The sequence below is a fragment of the Talpa europaea genome (assembly GCF_964194135.1).
Source record: "Talpa europaea genome assembly, chromosome: 3".
In the NCBI taxonomy this organism is placed as follows: Eukaryota; Metazoa; Chordata; class Mammalia; order Eulipotyphla; family Talpidae; genus Talpa; species Talpa europaea.
The window spans coordinates 30,246,614-30,272,369 of record NC_140069.1 but is presented as its reverse complement, the minus strand read 5'-3'; the positions used below and the strand labels follow the sequence as shown (position 1 = coordinate 30,272,369).

Sequence of the window (25,756 nt, the reverse complement as noted above, 5' to 3'; positions counted from 1 at the left end):
TTATAACCAAGATGAAAATTCATACATTGCAAAAATGAAAAATAATGTAAAAAATATATAAAATTGGGCCTCCCCTGATGGCGCAGGCTGTTGAGCGCAGCACTGTGAGGCTGTCCACAGCCTCTGCAGCACCGGTTCTATCCCAGCCGGCTGGCAAGGGTCCCACATGGCACTGCAGACCTCTCCTGTCTCACCTGCTGCTCCCCTCAGCAGTGTATTTTGTCGGTCTGCCTGTTCTGTTCCCCTCTCTGTCTCTGGTGAATCTTCTCACCCTCCCACGAATCTGGCCTGTACCCCAGTTCTTGTACAAATAAAATAAATAAATCTTTAAATATATATATAATTTTTTAAAAATAATTAAAAAATTAAAAAAACAAAACAAAACTACTGTGAGCTCCTAGCACTCAGATCAGAAAATACCTGTTCTGTCTCCAAATATTTTCTGAACATACAATGAGTTTCTTGGGAATCTACGGCATTTTAAATTTTCAAACAATAACTAGTTTAGTATTTTAGATATACTTAACAACATTAATACTCAGCTAAAAAAAAAAAAACTTTATGTCCAAACCTTGTCATTACAATGTTATATACTAAAAGTTGGGAATAAATGAAAGTATAACACTTAAAGAGCATTTAATTTGTGCTTCATCTTTATAATGGGATATTTTGTAGCCAATATAAATAGAAATTTAGGGAGACTGTGAAATAACAATAACACAGATAGATGTCTGGGTGTAATGTAAATTGAATGATGTACCTGTGTATTGGATCAGTTTTGTGAAATGTAAAAGCACAGTAAAAAAAAAAAAAGTAAGGACAATACCAAGATGTTAACAAAGATTATCTCTTATTAATACAATTGTGACTATCTTTCTGCATTTCCCAGTTTTGCCATGATTAATATGATTTCTTCTATTTCAAAACAAAAAGCAAATTTAGTTTTTAAAAAGAAAGGAAAACATAATCTGAGGAATGGACCCCCACAATGTGACTTGACTAAGAAGTCTTGTGAACTTTATCTCCAGCACCTGAGAAATTATGAGCGTTCCATATGGAGTTATTTAAAATATATATTGAATAGCCAGCCAGAACTTCTCCTAAACTAACATTTAAGAATGTAAAAAAGCTGTCAAGAAAATTTTTATCATAGCTTAATTCCTAAACAATGCTACTAAACAGCTTTTTTTTTTTACAAATGTTACCTCAGTGAGTTTTAATTTACATTTCTCTTACTTAAACTTTGAGTAGCTTTTTTTTTTTTATTTTATTATTATATTCCCCATACAATTACAACCCCCTTATTTTGACCCCAATCCCTTCTTTCCCCACCCCCCACAGTGTGTCTCTGGTTCATAGTTGTTTGTTGATTTTGATTTTTTTCTTTCTTATAGTTATTCTTTTTCCTGGTCTCTTATTTAGTTTTTCTAGATTCCTGCTATGAGTGAGACCATCCGGTATTTTTCTTTTTCTTTCTGGCTTATTTCGCTGAGCATGATCCCTTCCAGTGCCATCCATGTTGCTGCAAATTGCATGTGTTTATCTTTTTTGAATGCTGAGTAATATTCCATGGTGTATATGTACCACATCTTCTTGATCCAGTCATATATTTTTGGGCATTTGGGTTGTTTCCAAAGCTTAGCTATTGTAAACAGTGCTGCTATAAACATAGGGGTGCCAGGTGCTCTTTGGAATTGATGTTTCTGTGTCCTTTGGGTAAATACCTAGTAGTGGGATTGCTGGATCATATGGAAGCTCTATCTTTAGTAGGTTGAGGAATCTCCACACAGCTTTCCATAGTGGTTGGACCAGTTTGCACTCCCACCAGCAGTGCAGGAGAGTTCCTTTCTCTCCACATCCTCGCCTAACATTTGTTGTTGCTAGTTTTTTTAATATGTGCCATTCTCACTGGTGTGAGATGGTATCTCATGGTAGTTTTGATTTGCATTTCCCTGATTGCAAGTGATGTTGAACATTTTTTCATATGCCTATTGGCCATTTGTATTTCCTCTTTGGAGAAGTTTCTTTTTAGCTCTTCTGCCCATTTTTTGACTGGATTATTTTCTTTGTTTTTGTTGAGTCTCATCAGCTCTTTGTAGATTTTTGTGATCAGTCCTTTATCATTAGTGTTGGGTGCAACTAAACAGCTTTTTAAAAAAAATACGAGATAACATTAGTTTACAATGCTATATACAATTTAAGGGAGAGGATCACAACACTCAGATGTATGTCACCACACCACATCCACCACCACAGTCTGCCATGCCCCCTCCCTACTTTTATCTTTTGTAACCTCAATTCTACAATCAGATTTCTAGGGCTTGTTATTGATTCAATTTTATCTAAACCATTTTTTTGTTTCTCTGTATTCCACTTGTAAATGAAACCATATGGTATTTGTCTTTCTTCTTCTGACTTATTTCACTTAGCATTAGTCACTCCAAATCCATCCTTGTTGTCACAAATGGCAGGAGTTTATCTTTTCTTACAGCTGAGCAGTGTCCCATTGTGTATAGATAGCTCATCTTCCTAAGCCACTCATCTGCCCTCAGGCACTTAGGTTGTTTCTATAGCTAAGCAGCTTTTTGATGGGTTTTGACATGTTGATCACATATAAATGCTACTAATTACCACGAAGGAAACGTATGTCTTCATTGAAGAGGTTATCAATTGAATAGGGTGAAATCTACATGTGTGAGTGTGAGCATAAATTATTGTGCTTTGCTTTTTTGTTCTGAATATTAAATCTCAGCTTGCAGTCCTTCAGGATAAATCTCCTAGATCTGAGGTATTTATTCCCCCTATGGACACATATGGCTGCACTGAATAATGGTGAACTTAAAAAGATCATTGCCTATTTCATATGTGCCATAAAATGTACTGCCAGTAACCACCAGTGTCCTGGGCACCTTCTGCAGTTTAGAACCCTGAGCACTGTCCCCAAAAAAGTATGTGAAGGAAGCAAAATCCAACCAAACTTTCAATAGACAGTTCCCACTCACAGGCCTTTTGGTTTTAGGCATGTGAGTCTATTAGCTAGTCTAAAAATCCTTGCACCTATAGTTTCTTGAGGGGTTATTTGTGGTTTTCAGAAGCAGCCTCTGAATATTAGTAAAATGCGGAAGCAGTTTTGAAGTGAAGAAGACAGTCACACTTGGCTCTGAAGGTGTGACCCAAGTCCCCTAAATCACATGCAGTGTTATAAACTGATGTTACCTCTATAAAGAAAAGAAAAAATGAAAGGGGGGGAGGGAAATTAAAGAATTATCTAAAATTAAATCTCTTCTAGGACAAAGTAATGTAATATTGAGTAGGGTGAAAGAATCTGAATGTTTAGTTGCCTTTGTCAAGCATCTCTTTTGCTGTGCATGACCCTATGTTCCTTAGATTTACCCAAAGCTGACCCCCAAAAAGAGTGGCAGGAGCTTAAATCCATAAGCACTTTCATGGGGTCTGCTAATTCTAGATACCTGTTATAGTCAGTAAATAGGATGGCAGGGAATTGCTCTGTGTACAAAGAAATGCAAGGCAAATAAAACTTACGCAACGCACAGCATCACCTTCTAAATATTTGTCCTCTTTGAAAACCCCAGCTCTGACTTTTTAGTTCAAATTGTAGTTTAGCCAAATGTAGCTGATTCCACCCTATGTGAGTTGGTTATTACTCTGTCTTAGAACGCCTGGGAACAAACAAGGAAAAGTAATAAAAACAAAATACTTATTAAAATGTAAATACTATGGCTGGATCCCTGCTGTGTTATGCCAGCAACCTGGCTGGCATGCCAGGAGGACCCAGGTGCCAAGGAACTGACTTATCTGGTCACAGAGCAAGCAGCAGAGCCTGGAAATTGACAGACGCTGAAGGGGCCTTTTGTTACCTGACTTCTGTGACCGGTTGCTGGCTCATTCTCCTGAGTGGAATAGCTGAAACTTGTCTTTCATCTAAATACATGGGGGCACAGCCTCTCTTTAAGCCTCCTTTTTAGTTTGGCAACCAAAATATATTCTGTGGGGTGAAAGGGGGGTGCTGCAAAATAACAGGACAGCCTAAAAATTATTTTATGAAGCAACATAAAAGAAAACCAGAGGAAAGGATATTCAGCCTTAGTCATTAAAAAGCACACCACTGCTCCCAACCTACCTCCTCCCAGCTCCCCCCCAAAAAGTTTGTTGTCTTGAAGGGTTTCTTCTGTAGAACTCCAGACAGGTCCCAAGTACACTGATGTCTTTAACAGTGGGTTCTGGGACAGAGGGGCTTCTACCAAGACACACTAAATCTTCCTTCATTTGAAGTTTTACACAACGTTTGTCTGCGTGGCGTAATCTTGGCATCTGACTGTTGTCACAGAAGCTGTGTGGTGTTTCTTCAGCCAGATCTCTGAGAGCTAGTGTTTTCTCACGATGCCCTGGCAGATGATGAAAGCAGACCCCACCTGCAGAAAGGCCACTGGTGCTGCCTACAATAAAGTGACACACACCAAGCGCTCACCTGTCTTCTGACCCATATATTATTTTCCATAAAGAGGTCGTTTTCAAACCCAAGAGTGTTTGTAGCCTGGTAATAGAAGATAGTGATTGGCATACGAAAATGGGAATGATCACAGGGCTATTTGACACTGTCCTCAGAAAAACCCTTCACGTATTCAAAAGCCAAAGTAAAGAACTATTTCTGAAGTGACGAATGTGTGTAAATTTTCAAAGTAATTTGTGATTTCTCTAAAGCACACAGGCACCCAGAACAGTTCTGCCTTACAGTCGAAGGTGATCTAATTCCCGAAATAAACTTCATTCTGGGCAATGGCAGGCATTTCCTAGACGGGAGGGGAAAATGTTATGGCCTCTAATAAAAAACAGGCTGTTTTTCTTATTTGGGAACCTCAGGGGAATGAAGCAACAGTTTTAATACTATAAAGAAGTGGGCTGCAAAACACGGGGATAAGTCTTGTTTATTTAACATTTAATGCCCAGGGTCTGTCGGGCATGGAAAGGCTCACTCTGCTGCTGTGATTTAATGCTGGAGCAGAAAATAGCCTGTGAAGATTAGATTAGGTAGTTGGCTCCAAGAGCTCCAAATGCTCCAGAGTTAAGGCTCATAAATGAATGTCTTTAAAAATAAATAAATAAATAAATTAATGAACTCATTAGCATTAGCCAACTAATATTAACTAGTAACAAAACGACACTGTCACCATCCAGAGCGCTGAACCTGTGTGTGGCGGGGTGGTGAGGCAGGGAGCCATCGTGTTCTTTATCTCCCTTGTGAAAGCCCAAATCTTGAAGAAATAACCTGCCATCTTTTTTTTTTTTTTTTATAAAACCCCTTTAATGCCAGTTGTCATTTGAAAAAATTTAAGGCAGAGCTATGTGATGTGCTGTGTTATTGATCCCTGGGACACAGGAATAGATTTCAGCAACGCGATGGTGAGTCCCGCTGAGGAGAGCCAGGAAGCGGGGGTCGATAGCCCAATAGACTCTGTAATGATGTGTTGATTTATGCTCAGACATTTGAGACTGTCTCTTTCTACAAATGTATACAAATGCACCTTGAAATCTGACCAGGGTGAGGCCTGTACTGGGGAAATAGCTCTCCCCTTTGACTGGGTTTCTCACTTTTCCATTTCGTGACATGCTGAGAGCGTGTTTTTCCTTTTGGAGCCCTGTGACTGTGTAGCCAGCGATATCATGTTATCATCAGATGCCTGCCCCAGCCTCCCACAGAACTAACCCCTAGTAGAATCAGCCCCACCCCACTGGGCTCACTGAGGGGACCCAGATGCGGGAGTACTGGCTTAAACCAGGGGTTTTGGGATCTGAAGGTACCTGGGTTCAAGTCTTGCTTCTGTCATTGTTATATATGTCATCTTGCGTGAATTGCTTTAACTCCCTGATCTGTAAAATGGAAAGAATATCTACATGCTGTGTTACTTGAGGATCAGATGAGAAAAATTAAGGGAAAGAATGTATGAAAGTGCTTAGCACATACAAGGCCCTCAGTAAACGCTAGCCTCTTTTACCTCACTGGCCAAGCTCTCTATTCTCTAGTTAGTGTTCTGTCCACATGGGGGTCAGCGTGATGCCATGAAAGTCTGTCTGGTTTGTGCTTTTCACATGACTGCTCCTTTGCTTGCTGTCCTGGTTGACACTGAGGTCTGTGCTTTCCTTGTCATGTGCCCCGCATTTGGGTTCCATTCAGCCCCACATGACACCTCTTTACCAGCCAGGGCAGAACCTTCCCAGTCAGTGCACACTGGCAGCTTCTGCGAGGCCAGCTACTTGGGCTGTGGCAGCCCCATCTTGGGCACATGCATTCCATCTGTGCATGCTCTGTGCTAACCCCCAGTGCCTACAGTGCACCTGCCACTGCCTAGGGAGCCAAGAACCTTCTTCTGTGGATTTTGGGTCCCAGGTTTGACAGGTTCCAGCATTCTTTCTACCTTGTCCCAGACTCTTTCCACCTAAGTTCCTTTAAGTCACATCTGCTTTTCTCTTATCGTGGAGGGTGGTGCAGGGCCTAAGTAGTGAATGTGGTTTGCTGGCAGCTGTCTCTACCAGGGTGGTAGTGACAAAAGGTTCAGGAAGTGACAAGATACAGGGTCCATATTTCTTCTTGAGTGTGTGACAGGCTGTTTAAGGGGACAGACTTTTTTTTAATAACACTAGTTTATAATATTATATACCTTTCAGGTATGCAGCATTATAAATGAACATCTGTATATAATACATGATGTTTGCTACCAAAATTACAATTTCCTGGGGCCTCTCTGGTGACGCAAGTGTTAAGAAGCAACCTATGAAGCAATCTGCAGCCACTGCAGCACAAGTTCATTCCCGGCCAGGGAGCAGACCTCTCCTGACTCACCTGCTGCTCCCCTCAGCAGTGTACTTCAGTCAATCTATCTGTTCTGTTCCCCACTCTGTCTCTGGTGACTCCTCTCACCCCCCACACCTCTGGCCTGTACCCCAGTTCTTGTATGCATAAATAAATAAATCTTTTTAAAAATTTATAATTTCCATGCACTTGACCTCTTTTACCCATTTTACCCATCCCCTTTCCTGCTGGTTACCAATATTTTACTCTTATAATCTAAGTGTTTCATTGTTTTTGTTTCTTCCATATTGTTCTATCTATGCAAGTATATCTTCCATGTTTGAGTGAAATCTATGGTGTTTGTCTTCTTCTGTCTGGCTTGTTTCACTTAGCATAATATGCTGTAAGCCTATCTATGTTGTTGCAAATAATAGGATTTCATCCTTTTTTATGGTTAAGTAGTATTCCATTGTGTGTATAAACCACATCTTTATCCACTCATCTGTTGATGGGCGCTAGGTTGTTTCCAGCTATTGACTATTGTGAATAATGCTGCAGTGAATACAGGGTGCATATATCCCTTCGAATTATTATTTTCATACTCTTTGGATTAACACCCGAAAGTAGGAAAGCTGGATTACTTGAAATTTCTTTTTAATTTTTCAAGGGCTATCCATACTGTTTTCCCTAATGGCTGCACCAATTTACATTACCACATACATTGTACAAGGGTTCTCTCCTTTCCACATCATCCTGTGGATACCAGTTTTTATTTAAAGAATTATTTATATACTGGAGGAAAAGGATGTCTTTCAGTCTGTATATTCTTTAAAAAGAAGCACAGGTTACCATCTGACTTTGATTGTTTGAAATAGGACTGAAAAATGTCTATATCACATCTATATCCTGGTCCTTTTGCTATAGATTTTCTTCATTCTTGGTAAATTTTCCTTTTTTCTTCCCTTCCATTCATTCATGTATTCATCCATACATTAAGCTAGGAGAAGGAGTAAGCCCTGTTAAATTATAGTAGAAGATGACTTCTTTATCATCGTTCTGTGCTTAGCAGATAGTGGGAGAATGGGGGTGGTGGTGCCACTATGTCAGCTGCTCACCATGGAATTTGTATGATTTCTGTCATCTCTCCAAGTAACTGCTGGGGTTTGACTTTCCATGTTATACTTTATGTCTGCCTCTGCAGCATATCTTTCCTCCCCCCACATTTTGTGTTTATCTCAGCCCTTGTTTTCCTGGGGAAGATTGCTCTGGAACTTGGGCTGCAAGGTGGTGTCCTTGTGGAAATTAATAGGGAGACTCAAAAACATGCCCTGTCCTCTGCTGTGATGATGCCTTGTGACTTGCACTGATGACTCAGAATGGCTGATAAATTAGTGAAACATCCATTCAAAAGTAACTCAGTTCCTTCCACATTGTTGTAAAAGCCCAGTCTATGTGGCCTATCTTTGCCTTTAGTAGTTGTCCTAAATTATTTTTGTCTTTTGTACATCAGAGAATGTCCTCAATGTAAGGGGACCCGAGTCTGGGTAGTCTAGTTGAAAAGGCATGAACACTGGGGTTAAAAAAAAATATCTGAGTTCTTACTTGGTCTGTAGTACTCGATACCTCTGCCACTTGTACAAGTCATTGAAGTTCTTTTAGCCTTTGTTTCCTTATCTGTAACTTGGGGATAATACCCTCAGGTATTATAATACCCCGAGGTGTTATAGGATGGTTGTGAAAATTTAGTGAGATAATGTCTGGAAAGAACTGAGCACAGTGTCTAGTATGTATGTACCCAGTAAATCCTGCCCTCTTCTCTCCCTGTCTCACCTCCCCACCAGTTGGGCAGCTGTCTCTGACACAGCGTCCATGGAACTGTAAATTCCTTCACTATTACATAATTGCTCTCCACCAATCCACTCCTTGATTACCTTTCTGCCCTCCCTCCAGACCTATTCTTAACTTCAATTATGACTCTCCCTCTGGTATAATTGCCCTCTCTGCAGAAAACAGTGAAACCTTGATGTTTAAAAAATCATTTTTCTTGAGAAGAACTTAAAGCCTCTGCAATGTCCTTGTGAATGTTTGTTTCCCAACACAATTTATTGTTAACAAATATTAATATATTTTCATCCGGAGCTTATTTTTCACAATAATCATGTTAGTAATATTTTCCTGGTTTTTGAGGAGCCCTGTGATTTCTTTGTACAGAGAATATATTTTGTTGATTTGGCCAAGTGAATACTAGGCTTATAAATTTTAGATTCAGTTTGAATATTTCTGGAGCTCAGATCCCCAAAATGCAAATGAGTGTTCAATAAGCCTTATAGAAGATAGGTTATTCTCTTTCTCTCTCCTACTTATTCCAGTTGGTGATGATTTTTGGACTTAGTAGTTCAAGACTTTTGTCACTCCTGTTGCCATTAGTCTGGGTACTCCAGTGTTCAGCTTGTGACTGTCTCAGGGTCTGACTGAATATCTTCATCTCCCTAGAAAATGTCCTTCTTTGCATTGGTCTTAGTTCTTACCACTACTTACACCAAGCACATTTACCAAACCAACTATCTCTAGCCCATATTCTGACTACTTTGTCTCTCTAAAATTAGACACCGTTACATGGAATTTGAGGGAACAAACATGGGCTTCTGAATAATAGAGACAGATATAATAACTTTGTTAGATTATATTCCCTAATATAAGAGTGTCAAAAACGAAATAACAGAAGAGGCTAGAGGTTGAACAGGATTGGTCATATCTTTACATATGCTTGGGAAGGCCATTCTAAAAGTGGTTAAGATATGGACTAGGCATCTAGAAGTCCCAGGTGAATATCCCAATCCTGCCATTTACTAGCTGGTAGTATTAGGCAAGAGACTTAATTACTGAGACTCTCCGTTTCATTACTTGTGAAAGGGGAGAAACTTTTTTTTTAAAGATTTATTTATTTATTTATACAAGCACTGGGTACAGTCAGAAGCGCGGGAGGGTGAGAGAATTCACCAGAGCCAGAGCAGGGAACAGAACAGGCAGACTGACAAAGTACACTGCTGAGGGGAGCAGCGGGCGGCAGGAGAGGTCTGCGCGCCATGTGGGACCCTCACCCGGAGGCCGGGGAACCAGTGCTGCAAAGGCTGCGGGCAGCTTCGCACCCCAGCGCTCAACCGCTGCGCCACCAGGGAGGCCCTTGGAAACATCTTAACATTGTGTCCAGTATAGTAATGGGTGCCCAGTAAATCTTAGTCTCCCCTCTCCTCATCTTGCCCTGAATGTTAGCCATCTCTAAAATTGCATTGGCAATGTTGTAAGTACTTTTACCACTATGCCATTTTTCTCCTCCAGTTACTTTCTTTATTACCTTTCTGTCCTACCTCCCAGGTGTTTTCTTAAATCCAGTCAAGTCTATCTGTCTCTACCCTGTGAAATCTTACCAGAGCAAAATAACTTAATCTTTCCGGTCAGTTTTCTTTAGGTGAATTCAAATTGCCTACAGCAATGATGATGATATGGCAATGATGTGGGGTGGTCTCACTGTTGTCTTCTTCTAGATTGTAAATTCCTTGAGTTCAAAGGGCATCATTGTTCTCTTTAGTCCTAAATCCCTCAGTTTCTGTATTAAGAATAGTTGTTGAATTAATGAGTCTGATATTTTGAGTAGCTTTGCTTGTGCCATTTAAACCTTTTGATTTCTGCACAGTTGGTCCAAATGAGTATTTATTAATGGATATGTTCACTTCTCCTATTATAGAATTTTAGTTACTTCTTTTATGGAATGGAATTCTTCCATATATGTTTGTATATCCAAAGATGGACAGTGATGATGTATTGTAATAGCATTAAATGTGGAACTTAAAAATAAACAAGTTAGAACTTAACCAAAAGTAATGTTCTTGAACTAACATTTCAGGAACATTTTTTACACAGAGGGAAAATATCTAGTAGATTGATTTTAAGGTTTGAGGACGGGGTCCTGGGAAAAGTCCTGCGAATGGAGGCATCACATTCCTTCCCACACTAAGCACATAACTCTGCATGGGTTTGGTTTCATTTCAAAAGTGGAGTGTTCATACACTCCAAAAACACCACTTGAAGCTCAGCCGTCGGAGGGCAGCAGATAAACCCAGGGAGTCTTTCTAAGATGACAATCCTCTGAGGGCTAAAGTAAATTTTTACAAGTTCCTATAAATACTTTTAACAGACCATATAAAGTTTCTCCCTTACCCTAACAGCTTTTATAGATAAGATGTGACATAATGACATGGAAAAGAGAAAACTCCGTAAGGTCGATAATCCATTACTTGGCAATGAAGGCTCATAATTTTGAAGAACTGAAATTTCATGTAAACACCCCTAAGTTTGCTCTCATTTGTCTTTTTATCTGGAATGTGCCTTGTGCTTTCCATAATTGAGGAATAACAATGAGAAAAACAGTACTTTCCTGGAAGGTCAAACACTTCTGTTTAGAAAATGACATTCCCAGATACCTGTGAATGGGATCAGTGTTTGCAAAGTCATCAAATGTAATACCCGACATGCAACAGACTCAAAGATTCCAGCCTGTTGTATTTGCAGCTACCCCCCCCCCAAACCCACTGTTATCTCCAGGTTCTACTCTTCCTTAGGCAAATGTAGCTGACAACTGATTTGATGTCTCAAATATCTTCTGTTCAAATGTTATTTTTGTAAATCTAATCTAGATCTGCCTTGTTGCACCTTAAAGCAATTTCCATTAAGTATGCTAATCCATTCATAAGCAAATATCTATAGGGTTTTTTGATTTACCAGGGACTGTGTGTGGAAACCAAAAGCAGAAGGCGCATAAATCAGGATGGCAGAATGGCAAAAAATAGTTTGAAGGTCAGAGAAAGTTGAAAGTGGAGTGGGAGAAACTGGAACTGAGTCTCAAATGATCATTGGGAGATGGGTCAGTCAAGAGAAATAGGAAAAGCCAAAAGGATGGGGTTAGATAGTGTACACTGAGAAAAATACAGGGATGGGAAGAAATTGTAGAGATCAACTTTTCTGGAAATGAGGCTTTGGGAAGAGAACTAGTTGGAGACAAGACTGGAGAGGTAGACTGACTCCAGTCTCCATAGAGCTCTAGCACCATGATAAAGAAGATGGATTCTTGACTACAGACCAGTGACCTCCAAAGCCATCGTGTGGGACCATCACAGTCAGAAAAATACTTATTCTTCATTTTAAAAAATATATTTTACCTGTATTTATTGCATATATTGACAGCAAAATGTATAATTTATACATAAGGGTATATGCCTACTCAAGATGGTTTTACTAATAGAGATACATGTTGGAAAGTTTGAAGGCAGATTAATGCTGTAGCTGATAAGAAGTGATTAAAGATTTGCATGCAGTCAATGACATGTTCAAAACAGTATTTGGGGAAGATGAATCCAGCAGCAGTTATGCAAAGAGGATTGGAGGAAGCCATTAATTGGCTATTGCAGCAATTCAGAGGGCTTGAATTATGGCAGCCACAGTGGGAATGGAAAGGAAGGGGAAAGTACAAAGACATTTTGATGATCTTGTTCTTTTCGTGGTGAGATTTTCCCTAGCAAGCATGTTCAGCAATCACTTTTGGGAGCTGAGAATGGTGTAGCACTCCAGAAGATAAGGGTTTTTTTTCATTAAAAACTGATTGCAGGGCCTCCCCAGTGGCTCAGCGGTTGAGCACTGGGTTGCTAAGCTGCCCGCAGCCTCTGCAGTGCCGGTTCGATCCCCGGCTGCTCCCTGGCCACCGGAGGAGGGTCCCACATGGCACGCAGGCCTCTCCTGCCACCCGCTGCTCCCCTCAGCAGTCTACTTCGGTCCTTCTGCCTGCTCTGCTCCCTGCTCTGGCTCTGGTGAATTCTCTCACCCTCCTGCACTTCTGACTGTACCCAGTGCTTGTACAAATAAATAAATCTTAAAAAAAAAAAAAAAAAAAAACAACAAACTGATTGCAAATATATATACTACCAACTGTGTCTTGGCCTAATAAACTAAATGTAAATGTAATGAACTATAAAAAATATGATTCATTATTGGTAAACAAGTTCAGGTAACTTCATAACTAATTTTATTCACAAGGAAAATCTTTAAAAGCAGATAGCGTCCTCTCAACGCTAATCCTGAAACAAAGCTTTTGAGAGTTAACAGAAACAGCTTTAACAGGGATTATGCATTATAAAACAACTTATGCTTCATATCTGCAGCTTGATGTTGAAAGGGATCCCAGAAATCTCAGTTGTTTATCAGAGATATATTATTTTTTGATAATCCCTGATTCAAGTACAAACACATTTGTTCTTCTGCACAAGACGTAATCTTCACAAGAAATAAAAGTTAAAAGAACTATACTGGTAAATACGAGTTTATAAGAGAATCTTTGTGCTGCTTGTACTTAATTTACCATGATTTTCTTTAAAATTGTTTGGTTAACTCTTCTCCATTGGATGTTTTTTGCAAGATAGAACTCTTTTAATAAAAGTGTGACTCAGAGTTCCAATCTATTATTAACAAGGCTACTCAATTTCTCCTTGAAGCTAAAACCACTCTAAAAAATGAAAGGGAAAAAACAATAGTATGTTTTAAAATTCCAACTAGATTGGGCTTGTCATTCCTACACCATGCTAACATTATCTTAGAAATACATTGATGAAAGAGCTTCACTATCACACAATTTAAATAAGAAAGGCAAATTCACATATTTTGACTCCAGTCAGACATCAGGTATAAACAACATTTGTCTCAATCAAGTTAAAATAGATTACAGATTGTGTGTATTTGTATATGTGTAATTATTTTGGATGAAAAAGAATGTAGTATAAAAAACAGATATGCTGTATTGACATACAGAAAAACAAAGGAGATAAGATTAGAAGTCCCATATTAAGTAGAGTGAATATTCTTATCCACTGCTGGCTAGTATATAGATTGGGGACCTTTCTCTGGGGCATTGATGACATGTTTTAAGACCCTTAAAAACAACTATTTAGACTCACTAATTCTACTTTTCAGTACCTATCCTAAGGATAAAAAAATTTAGGTGTCTAATAGTGAGTGAATAGTAAAGAAGATTAAGAATCATTTTCTTGAAGATTTCTTGAAGAAAATGTCACTGATTTTATATATAGAGAGAGAGTACATGCATACAAAAATTATAAGGTGATTTAATAATATGCTTCTGTGTAGTTTTATTTTCTATGTATTTTTTAACTATTTTTATTTATTTATGCATAGAAGAATTGGGGTGTAGGCCAGAGGTGCGTGGGGTGGGGTGAGAGAATTCACCAGAGATAGAGTGGAGAGTACAACAGAGAGAGTACAACAGTGAAATATACTGCTGAGGGGAGCAACAGGCAAGATAGGAGAGTTCTGATGCACCATGTGGGTTGGCTGCCTGGCCGGGCATAGAACTCATGCTACAGTGGCTGGTGATAGCTTGATAGTACTGAGACTTAAACCCCTGTGCCACCAGGGAGGCCCTATTTTCTATGTTTTAAATTGCTCTCCTAGTTTTACAATTTTTGAAGTGCATATATTGTTTTTTAATCAAAAATATTATCAGAGTTGTCAGAGTTTAAATTGCAAATATATACAGTTTTATTCAATTAGCTGATGTTAAGATATCTAGAAACAATGTATTTATTTAGTGACATGAGCAACAAGAGCTGTTGATGTACTAAATTTTGACTCTGCCAGTTGTTTTACACTAGGTAAATGTAATAGACACTGAAGCAAATGTAGACATTGAAGCCCACTTATCAGGGCTAGTGGTGTAGTTTTACCTTTTATCAAAAAAAACCTGTCTTGCCAACTTTCTGAACTGAGATTGTACCAACATGCTTTAGATTGAATGAAAAGGCCATCATTTTTATTTATTCTTATATAAATATATTTATTCATATTCATCTATCAGTCAATAAACATATATTTAGAACAATTTAAATATCAAGTACTGCGTTAGGATTGTGAAAGAGAAATGAGTAAATCTCAGAAAATGAATAGTCTAATAGTAGATCAATAATTAGGCGTGGTTGAAAACTAAGATAAAGGTAGAGATGAAGTTCTAAAGAAATATTGACACATGAACAGACAAATTTGGTCCAGAGTTAGGAGAACCTTCTCACGGGAAGTAATGTTAGAATTAGGCTTTGTGGAGTGAAAAAGAGTTTTTCAAATGGAAAAAGTTAAGGGACATTCTACATAGAAAGAAGATCATATACTAAGGATCAAAAATCTGAATAGTGTGGTATGTTGTTCAGAGTTGGTGGGAAACTTTGTGCCACTGGGGGTTAGGAGGAGAGGTAAAAGCATAAGAATGGAAAATTGGGTCCGAGCCAGGAATGGCCTTCACACACTGGTAATCACAGTGGTTTAGCTTCAGCAATGATTAATCATGATTTTCCTGGCTAATAGAATCTTAATTATTATAATGAGGTAGGACTGTTTCCTTTGAATTATGGAAATTAGAACTGTTATGACCTGTTCCATAAACACAGGTTATAAATATGATCCTATCTCTGTAATCTCTTTTATAGTTAATCATCCAAGCCTCCACAGGCCTTATTAGCAAGAAGTCTGTTATCTCCTATAAAGGTCCCTCACCCTAGCCTCTGCATAGTCCACAAATCCTGTGACTTTACTCAAGCCATTAAGTCAGTTCTCTGGAAACCTGTGGCTGCATCTGCCTGGTTCTACAGAGTGTGATTTGCACCCCCAAGTCCACAGTGGTGCTGGGTTTTGGATGACAAGGTTACAACTCCCTATGTTTACATTCCGATCCTTAGCTATTTTTCCCTAAATCATAACTGCTATACTAAGGTGATTAGGTCTGGTGGAGCTTCTGACTTTGACCATATGCTAGACTGAAGCTAGACCTTTCCCTAAGCTTTAGGCCACTATCTTAAGCCAAGGTCAACAACTCAGACTCTTACCTTCACCACGGTCACTTTGTTAGTGGTTTCTAGAAACTCCCCCGCCCTGGGATCTTATTGTCATCCTGACAATAAGTGGTCTCTCATCTCGAATCCCCAAGCCAAGGAAGCAGGGGTGAAGACACTGGCATCTTCCCCCTAGAAGGCGCTGACAGCTTTACACAAAGCCTTCTGCCCTGTGTCCACATTGTCCCTCCAGATGGCTCAAGAGGTAGCTTACAAGATGGAAGTCAGAAAATAGTTTGTCACCCTATTCCAATGACTCCCCCCAAAAGGCCTAAACATTTTTAAATTTACATATTATTTACCTAACTAAGAAAGGCAGCAAGTGATTTTTCCAAGAATAAAAGATCTTCAAAGTGATTTTATGTTTAAGTCTCTTAAGAGGAGTAATTGCAGCTTACGTCACTAAATTAATTTCTAACCATGTCCCCTATTAAAAATCTCGGTGATAAACTGTTCATATATTATATGACAAATGATATAACTTGTCCAAGTTGGAAATAAGTTTCAAAGTCCAAAACCATGTGATTAACCACTAAGCTTACTGCCTATTCTCATTCAATTTATATGCTAATATGTCATTACTTATTTCTATAACTCAGATGCTACACATACATTAGTCAAGTTTATTGCAGGAATAGAAATATCTAACTGTTGATAAAGGAGAGCTGTACCACAAATGTATTTATGAACTAGTGCATTTATGTTGAAAATGAGTATATTTGCTATACGAGAAAATTGTGTTTTGTCTGCAGATTTAGATCACAGAAGGGAGAACAGGACTCATACATAATTCTGGGAGGATTGAAACTGAGAAGCAAATGAATGTTTAAGTCAAGACACATTGTTAGCAAATAGTGTTCTTTAGAATTCATGATTTGGGAAAGCTATCTACAAGGATGGATTAACCTGAATTTATTTTGCTTTGCCCCACTCTCAATCCAAGTGTAAGACAATCAACTAATCTTTTCAACTCATTGATTTAATGATAGTGACCTCCCAGCCTTCTTACCTTTAAATTTGATAATAATGAAAAATAAAGTCCAAATAGATTGTTTTCACCTTTTCTCACAGTCTTTTCCCAGTGGCATTATTACTCTCTTCAAGAAAATGAAATCCATATATATGCCATTTTGTAAACAAAGACAAAATTTGGACACATTATTTTGTGTTTTTTAGAGGAAAACCATGATGCTGTAAATGTTTGTCGTACTCCCTTCAGTTCTAAATAGAAATTCCAAGAAGTCAAGGGATCTCTGGGCAGTTTCTACATATCTGTGGGGGAGCAGGTTGCCCATCTTCTGACAAAACCTCAGTGAGACCTGACTCCCAGTCAGGAAGACCAGCGTTCTCCCTCTCACCTTGTCCTGAGACTTTCTTTCATGTCCTGCCTTGGGCTGGTGCTGTTTAGCACAAAAGCAGAGGCCAGAGCTGTGAGGCAGGTATCCTGCCGAGTCTAGCACCCCAGTTGTACAACAAAGCAGATTCCTTACAATGGATCTCATGTTACTTTGTTTTGCTGCTATTGTTGTGATTTCTTTATGATTATCACTGTTATTCTATATTCTTAAAATTCTTAGCTTTTATATTATTGTCATTATTTTATATACTTAACATTTTTACCTTTGAATTTGAGATACATACTAAAATATGTCTTTTTAACTGAGAAATATAAATATCTATATTTAAGAAATATAAATATCCTATATCAACTTTGCTCAATTTTCACATTTATAAAGCTTTTGGACATTCTCCAGAAACTAAAAAAATCTGATTAGGCCCTACTTTTAAAATGAGGAGCCTGTTTCTAATTATTTGGCTTTGCGTATGCTCTCTGTTGCGATGAGGAAGCATTCCATAGTGAATGAGTTTGTGCTTTTCAACGAGTTAAATAAAATTTGTATTTTCCTCTTGGCTGGGTATGTATCCTGTATAAACAAAGATGTTCTCAGGCTCCCGAGGAGGAGGACTGAGGAATGTGCCTCTTTCCTAATTCTCCCACAGGACCCCCTGGCAGAGGTTGGAAAGTTGTGTGAACTGAGGAAGAGAGAAGCTAATAAACAGTTCCCAAAAACCTACTGTGTGTCAGGGACTGTAATTGAAATACCTTTGCCTTGCCTTATTTAATTTTCTTTACAATGCTTTGAAGCAATTTATCTTTATTGTATAGATGAAGACATTGAGACTCAGAAAGATTAAGTAATCTAATGTCGCACAGCAAGAACTGGCAAATCAGGAAAACACACAGTGCTTATTCAGATCCCACAACCAATGCCTGTTTGTCCCCCATGCTGGCCGTCTGTGGATTCAGGTGGCCTGGAGGCCCAAACTCCACACTAGATTCAGGGTCTTGTTGAATGAAGTTCCATACGTTTCTCTTAGTTTGGGGAACAATTCAAATAATGTCTGAGTGATTTTGGAGCTCTGTCAGGTATTTGCTAATTCACTGATTTCCTGGCCTCTTCAGCTAGGCCCTCTGCTCGCAGTGCGAAGTGGGTGCTGATGTTTTGTGCTGACAGGTTCTGACCTTCTCAGGGGCTCGCAGGAGGCTCTGTTTGTCTTCCTAGGGGCAGCTGTGCACCAACAGCTATGCTGTTGTTGTTTGGAGACCTTAGCATTCCTCTTCACTTCCAACCAATTACTTCTTTATTACCTTAATAACAACGTATTTGGCCATCTGGCTGATTTGAAATGTGAGAGAGATGAATCCCGTGCAATTATGATTTTCAAGTGAAACACCAAATCTATAGAGATTCAGGGCATTTGCTTTTTAAAATTGAATTTTCTCTAACTTGTGTTAACGGTCCCTTTATTCTTATTTGGAAAATTCTATCATTTCAATAATGTGGTGCTTTTTTATTTTTTTGGTAGGTACAGAGATACGGATTTAAAAGATGTTCAGAATTCTCATTTACTTTATCCTTTCTTTGTTTCTACATTGTAAGCAAAATGTCATTTGGTTTAAATTGACATTAAGCACATTTCTTTTAAAGAAACCAAAGATTAATTAGAAATGTAGGTCAGAGGCTCCTAACTGGGCAACTCAAGACTCTGGCTTCTACTGAAAAACTGTAAAGAAAAAATTATAAAAGATGAATTTAACAAAAGCATTATATAAAGGGTGACATTCAATCTAGGAACAATTAACATATGGAATATAAAATTTGGGGCGATTGTGATAAAATTGACTATGTTTCATTTAAAGAAAAGAAACCAGAGATTGTGATCTTTATAATGATTTGATTTCTTTCTGTGACAACAGTTTTAAGTGTGTGCTGTGAACATAGTAGGTGGTTTTTCTGTGGAGAAGGCAGTGGGCACGTCAGGATTCTTCTTCAGCAGATATTCAAATGCATTTGGAAGAACTTCCTCTCTGACTATTTAGGTGCCCTTTCTCTCTAGGGGTAAAAGCATGGGCTGTGTGCTTGGCTATCCATTAGGTAGTTTTGCAGTTCATTTATTGAATGTCTATTCCATGTCAGACAGGAGGATAATCAATCTCACTTAATCCTCACAACCTCCAATGAATTAGTTACGTCATGGGAATAAACTAATCTCTTTGCTTTTCAGATAAGGAGACTGAAGACCTGGTAGATCAGTTTCCCAGTGGTTACACAGTTTGTGCCCAAAAGTAGCAGAGCTCCCCAGCCCCCAGTCTTAGTCAACTATAACACCTGTTGGTGCAGGTGAGCTAGAGGGAGATTTTTAGGAGACAAAGCTCAGAATGTAGTAGAGGGCTTTGAATATTATTGTAAGTGAGATACCCAGCTTTGGATTCATAGTACATATTTATTGGACACCTAATATGTGCCAGTTTAGGCCCTGAGGAGGGGCTATCACAGTGAATTTAAAAAAAACAAAAACAATCCTTCCTGTTAGAAGTTTACATTCTGGCTTTGGAGGTTTTGAGCAGAGAAATGATGTGATATGATTCAAGTTTTACGTGGGTCCTTCTGGCCAATTCTGGAGCAGGGGGTGAGGATGCACATGGAGACCAGGCAGGAGGAGATGGCAGCCACCCAGGCAAAAGGGGCTGGGCTCTTGGACCAGAGTGGGCACAGAGGGGAGAAGCTGGATTCTAAATGACTTAGAAGAAAATGCCAGAGGGGTTTTCTGAGCAACTGGATTTGGAAATGGATTACCTGGCTTTAACTGGAATTCAGGTTAGCCAGCATCCTAAACCTGTGCTCCTTTAGTTACATTAAAATGCTCACGTGTAAAGTAGCTTCATAACAATATTCAGTTTAATAGAAAATGTAGCTTCTTTCCAGCCCCTATACACTAGGCTTATGAAAGAATACTTGGTCTCAAGGAGGCTGCAGAGAGCAGCGTTTCCCAGGAGCATTTGTCATCCATAACCTGCTCCCTAAAAGGCCATACCTGAGGGACAGCCTGTGTGTGGTCTTACTTGGAATGTGCAGTGTGTCCATCTCACAGCCACTCAGAGTAGATCCCGTCCCTTCCCTCTGCTCCCCTGTGAAAAGGCAGGAGATGGAACCTCTTACTAAGATCTAACCCAGGGGGCCTCCCTGGTGGCACAGTACTGTGAAGCTATCCGCAGCCACTGCAGCATGAGTTTGATCCCTGGCCAGGGAGATGACCCATATGGTGCAGTAGACCTCTCCTGACTCTCCCGCTGCTCCCTTCAGCAGTGTACTTCGGTCAGTCTGCCTGTTCTGTTCCCCACTCTGTCTCTGGTGAGTCCTCTCACCGCCCCGCACCTCTGGCTTTCACCCCAGCTCTTGTAGGCATAAATAAATAAAAATAAATCTTTAAGACCTAACCCAGCATCATGATCTCTGCCTGTTGTTTCTTAGAAATGATATTACCAGGTTAGAATCGAAAAGGGTTTGAATTTTTGGCTACCAGGTAGAACTGTTAGCATATTGTCTTACTAGTTTTTTTAAATTTGGGACACAGAGCATCCTTGTAGTGCAGATATAGTCATTCAAAAAAGGTTTCAGCCATGCCAGATCTGCCATTCATCTCAATAACTTCAAGATACAAATTTGTATTCCAGGTCAATAAAATTGCTACAAAACTATTTGAGCAGTAATAAGGTGAATAAAACGCCATACTCATCCAGTTAATTTTCATCAATGATCTTATATTTTTAAGTAGGAGAGGAGAGTGACTATGGCTAAATGTAAATATTGCATATGCTTCACAGAATAGTGTGGGCAGCCAACTGCCATGTGAATATAGATTCAGATGTGATCCCCTACATAATTGTCTTATAGAGTCAAATGATTGGGTTCAATTAACCAATGAAAGGTCCATGACTTGCCCACAGTCCTCCTAACTGCATCTTCTAGATGTCATCTTGTAACCCAATGAACTTGGCCATCCATTGGGTACTTCCAGACAAGATTGACCAGTTAAGGATGTGATATAGGTTCTCACTTCTTGACCTACAGGCAACATTTGTCATGACCCCTTTCTCCATTAACCAGCCTTACAGGTCAGCCCTGATCATGCTCCTTTGACGGGTTGGCCATACCCTGAAAAGGCAGCCATACCAGCAAGAGATGAATATGAGAGCTTCTGATTCTCTCCTGCCTCCAGAATAGAGAGGAGGGACTGGACCTTGGTGTTGTTTAAAAATTCAAAATTAACTTTGAAAAATCACTTTGTTTTATTATTTTTCCTAGGGCTGCGTCCCAAAAGGACTCTGCGTTTGGTGCTGTGGACTGCAGAGGAGCAGGGTGGAGTCGGTGCCTCGCAATATTATCAGATGCACAAGGTAAGAAAGCAGCCATGGATTGTTGGACATTTGTACCTGGAATCAGTGTAAATAAGCCAAAAAGTAGTAATGCTTTGGGTTTAAAAATTCCCTCTCTTGTACTGAAGACTCTTACCACAATGCTTTGTGGAGGGCTGACCCTGGCAACAACTCCTTGCCCAGGCCCATTAAGGAGAATGCCTAGGTGGAAGGATATCAAAGTGGACCTGAGAGCTTTTCTGTTTCTACATCAGTCTGTGTCTTTAGAAATATCTCAATTGCCATTCTGCCATTTTATTCAAGTCTCCCTATTTGGGCTGCAATCATGCATGCCAGAGAAATAGTGGTAGGGAAACATCCTTGTCCTCACTGAACCCACCCCTGTAACCTCCATTTCCAAATCATCCTGGGCACAGGCACTTGAGAGTCACATCCTGATGCCTGAGTCAGCCAGGAGCATTGATAATGGCAGTGGGGCTGGCAGCAGTCAGATGCCTCATACCTGGGAATGCGAAGGACACCTTGGTTGGACACTGACTGTAATAAAGCTACAGTGGAGCTTGAGGCAAGAAGGTGATGGTGGAAGATCATGATTCAAAATACAAGACACATTTAAGATGGGAGCTGGGGAGATTAATGACAAGAGCAACCTTTGTAAGAGGGCAGAATGTCCAACAAGCTCAGACATATTCTGGATCAAATCCAATGTTATTTCAAAGAGGAATTCCCAAATCAGTGGTGCACTGCTGAGCTGTGATAGCTCTTGGAAAAGCAGAATCCCATCTCACCCCTGCATCTCCAGATTAGAAGAAACAGATCTTGTATGCTTAAGCTATCAAAGTTAGAGAGGTCTATTTGTTTTCTGAATTGTATTTATATCTTTTCCAATCCTTTTACATAGTCTGTATTCCCCTGTTTCAGTTAGTTTTAGTTGGAGTGTAAGAGTATTGAGTTGAAGGTCATGAATTTGGTTCACTCTATAACTGAACATAGTTATTTACTGCACAAAGGAAAGCCACGCCTCGTGCCCAACTCTTTCACTACTTCAGTTCTTTTGGTCAAGTGATTCTAGGGAATAAAATATTTCAGATAAGTCTCCTTTGGTCGGTGGGTCAGTAACATCATTGTCAATATGTTGTGATAGACTCAGAACATAGTAAGAGTTTTTTTAGATTTAGCCACACTCAATTAATATTTTCTGAGCACCAACTATGTTTCATGTGCTTTATTAGACTGTCGGTCTCATGTGAGTAGTAAGACTCACCCTAATCTCACTGATACTCACTTACTGCAAGTTAAGGACACTAACTGCCCAACATCAATTATAATATAAAGAATAAAGTATTGATAGCAGAAATAAGAAGCTCCCTTCATCTGGCCTTGGGAGTGATCAGAATAAATTGTGTGGAAGACAATTCAGATCCATAAGTGAGCTAGTGTCCATAAGTGACACTTCAGATCTATAAGTGTGGATCTGAAGGGAGACTAGAAGTGAACTAAGGAATAGGAGTGGCCAGGGAGGAGGTAAGTACTTTGGAGCAGAAACTGTACATGCAAAGGAGATAAATAAAACACAGTGCACTGGAGAAACTAAAAGAAATTCAGAGTAACTGGTGCATAGAATGCAACATGCTAGTGGCAGGAGCACAGAGTAGAGAAGTAAGCAAAACTCTGAATAAGAACATATAAGTCATGTTTAGAAGTTTGCACTTTATCCTAAGGGAAAGAAGAGTAACTGAATTATTTTTAAGGAGGAGCTTTAAGATTCTTTACATCCTGGACTTTATAAAAAAAAAAGGAATACCTAAAGGAACTGTTTTGAAGCTCATTTATTCTTTATAATGTACTCTGTTCCAAGAAAATAATTGATTCAAAATACAATTGAACTGGCTGGAAATTTCCTCAACCACTGAAATTTCATGGATCTGAATAAAAATGCTTATTTTTCTATAAGGTTTTGAGTATCATTGAAGCCACTAAAATATATGGATGAAATTAGAAATTACTTGATTTTAAACTTCTAAGAGCTTAGCAGGGATATAGAGATGTGTAGATATAGATATAGATTATGTAAAGATTACAGCATAGAGATATAGAAGCTCAAAGGATGTGCAGTCACATTAACAGAGTTGGTTCATCTTAACAATATCCTTGTTGCCTTCATATAAATGTGTCTTTGTAATGGTGGCTACTCTGAACTGCATTATTAGGAATTAAAAGAAGAAATTCCAGAAAGGGATAACAGGCTTCTTGTTTTTGGAATAACTCTTTAGATCGCCATTAAAAGACATTTTGAATGTTTAATATCATACACCACTTTCAAAGGACTTACTCTAGAGCAGAATCCATTTCACAAGACAAGAAGGGCAATCAGATTCTCTTGGAGCTTCTCTATAGACCTGTTTATTGTTAGAAAATTATCAGACAATGTCCAGTTCCCTCCAGTCATAATAGATGGATCCTGTTCCTCTATTCTAAATAAGATGATGATAATTGCTAAAATAAATACACTTGAAAATTTCTTGCACACTTAATATCCAGTCTGCAGGAGGTCTTTTCTCCATATAGTCATTCAGTGATCCAGGGTGACGGACTCTTAAGCACCATGACTTTTAGTATTGCCTTCAATATTGACTTCCAGCTGGCAGGCAGAAGAAACTGTCCCATATTTATATGGGACAGTTTCAGAAATGGCTGACGCTGGCAGGAACTAATTCCATAGCCTACTTCATTAGAGACTAAGAAATACAGACCCTGGCTGGGCAGCCACTGGAAGTGACAACTCTGCACCGTAGAAGGGAAGCACATGCCTTTGATGGAAATCTGGTTCCTTCTGAGGTCTTTCTCTCATTTTATGCTCTGACTTCCAAAACATTTCCAGCTGCACAAGAGACCAATTGCCCTGAAACTTCACCTCCTATAACACTAAAGTTGAAGCTTCAACAATCAGCACACACACGCACAGATACAAACATGCACACACACAAATGCCATAGTCACTGAATACTTTAAGCAATTGAAAAAGGAGAAGCAGTTGAGTAAATTATGGTACTGTTATAAATTGAAATTCTATGCAGCCATCAAAAGTAATAAACCACATGGAACCCAACATGAAAACAAAGTTCAGGATACACTGATTGTTAAATAAAAGAGAAAAGAAGGATGTGTAATTTTCCCCATTTTTAAGTAGAAAAGAATATATGTATTTATATTTGTTTATAAACATATCTGTGTGTTTGTGTATGAGAAAGAGAGTAACTAACAAAAAGAGCCAGAGTTTGAGTTCACTTCACTTAAGTATGAAAGGACCTTCACCGCCATTAGCCACAGTTACCGTTAAGAGGAAACTAGGATTAGGTGGGTACATTGAGTTGTACAACTGCATTGTTTTTTATAAAGTTGAAATAGTACTTCTATAAGAAATAATTACATCAAAGAATAAGGGGAAGCAGTAAAACCAGTAAGGGGAACCATGAAAGTTTTATAGAAACTCTTTTAATGGACACATTTAGCTAAACTTATGTGGAGACAAAATTAACATTAATATTCATTATATTTTTCTTAGTAAATATGTCTGTTACAATTTACTTCTATTAATTGATTCATAGAACAGTATAAAACCTGTGATTTAAAGCTATAAGGTAAAATATATGCCAAATCACTTTTCAAAATTCTAGTCGTATCTACTTTATAATTACATTTTCTTATGAAATACTAAATTATCATTAATTGCTAGCTTTAATAAATTATTGTGAAATATGTGAGGCTATTTGAGGTCTGTGTATAGATTTTGAAACTCATATGCAACTTCATTATGATGTCTAAAACATTCTTTCCAAGGAAACACACATTGACTCAAAAAGTCTGTAAGCATTTTGGCAGCAGTTATAAAGCAAAATAATTTAAACAGGAAATGCTAAGTGTTTCACTATACTTTGGAGTCAACTGGAATAGAAATCATTACAGGGTCCATCCAACATGCCTGTAACAGTTTGTAGCAGAAGCTTCATAAAGGATGTGTACATATTTTTCTTATTTATCAAATAATAGTTTACCTATTTTGATAAGTTGTAAACTTTTCTCTCCTGGTTTTAAAGTTCATTCAACTGTTTCTCTTCATATTAGCACATGAACTTGAAAATCATTTATGTGTGTATTGTTTATGCCTTATGTTTATTGATTCATTTGGCAACAAATATTTCTAGCTAACAGTGTCTTAGTGAGATGTAACTAGTATTTGGTAATAAAAAGTGCAGCTCTTCAGCGTACTACTCAATATACTTGGCA

The 25,756-nt window shown here is 38.7% G+C and overlaps 1 protein-coding gene across 1 annotated transcript in view; it reads left to right on the top strand.

Annotated features, from left to right (window-relative positions):
• Positions 1 to 25,756, top strand: part of CPQ (carboxypeptidase Q) — a gene marked incomplete at its 3' end in the record, with an annotated part of 401,973 nt that overhangs the window by 290,763 nt on the left and 85,454 nt on the right. Inside the window, exon 6 of the mRNA XM_084230534.1 lies at positions 21,399 to 21,490. Within this exon, the coding sequence (XP_084086660.1) occupies positions 21,399 to 21,490 (92 nt within the window). The remainder of the gene's footprint in view (positions 1 to 21,398; positions 21,491 to 25,756) is intronic.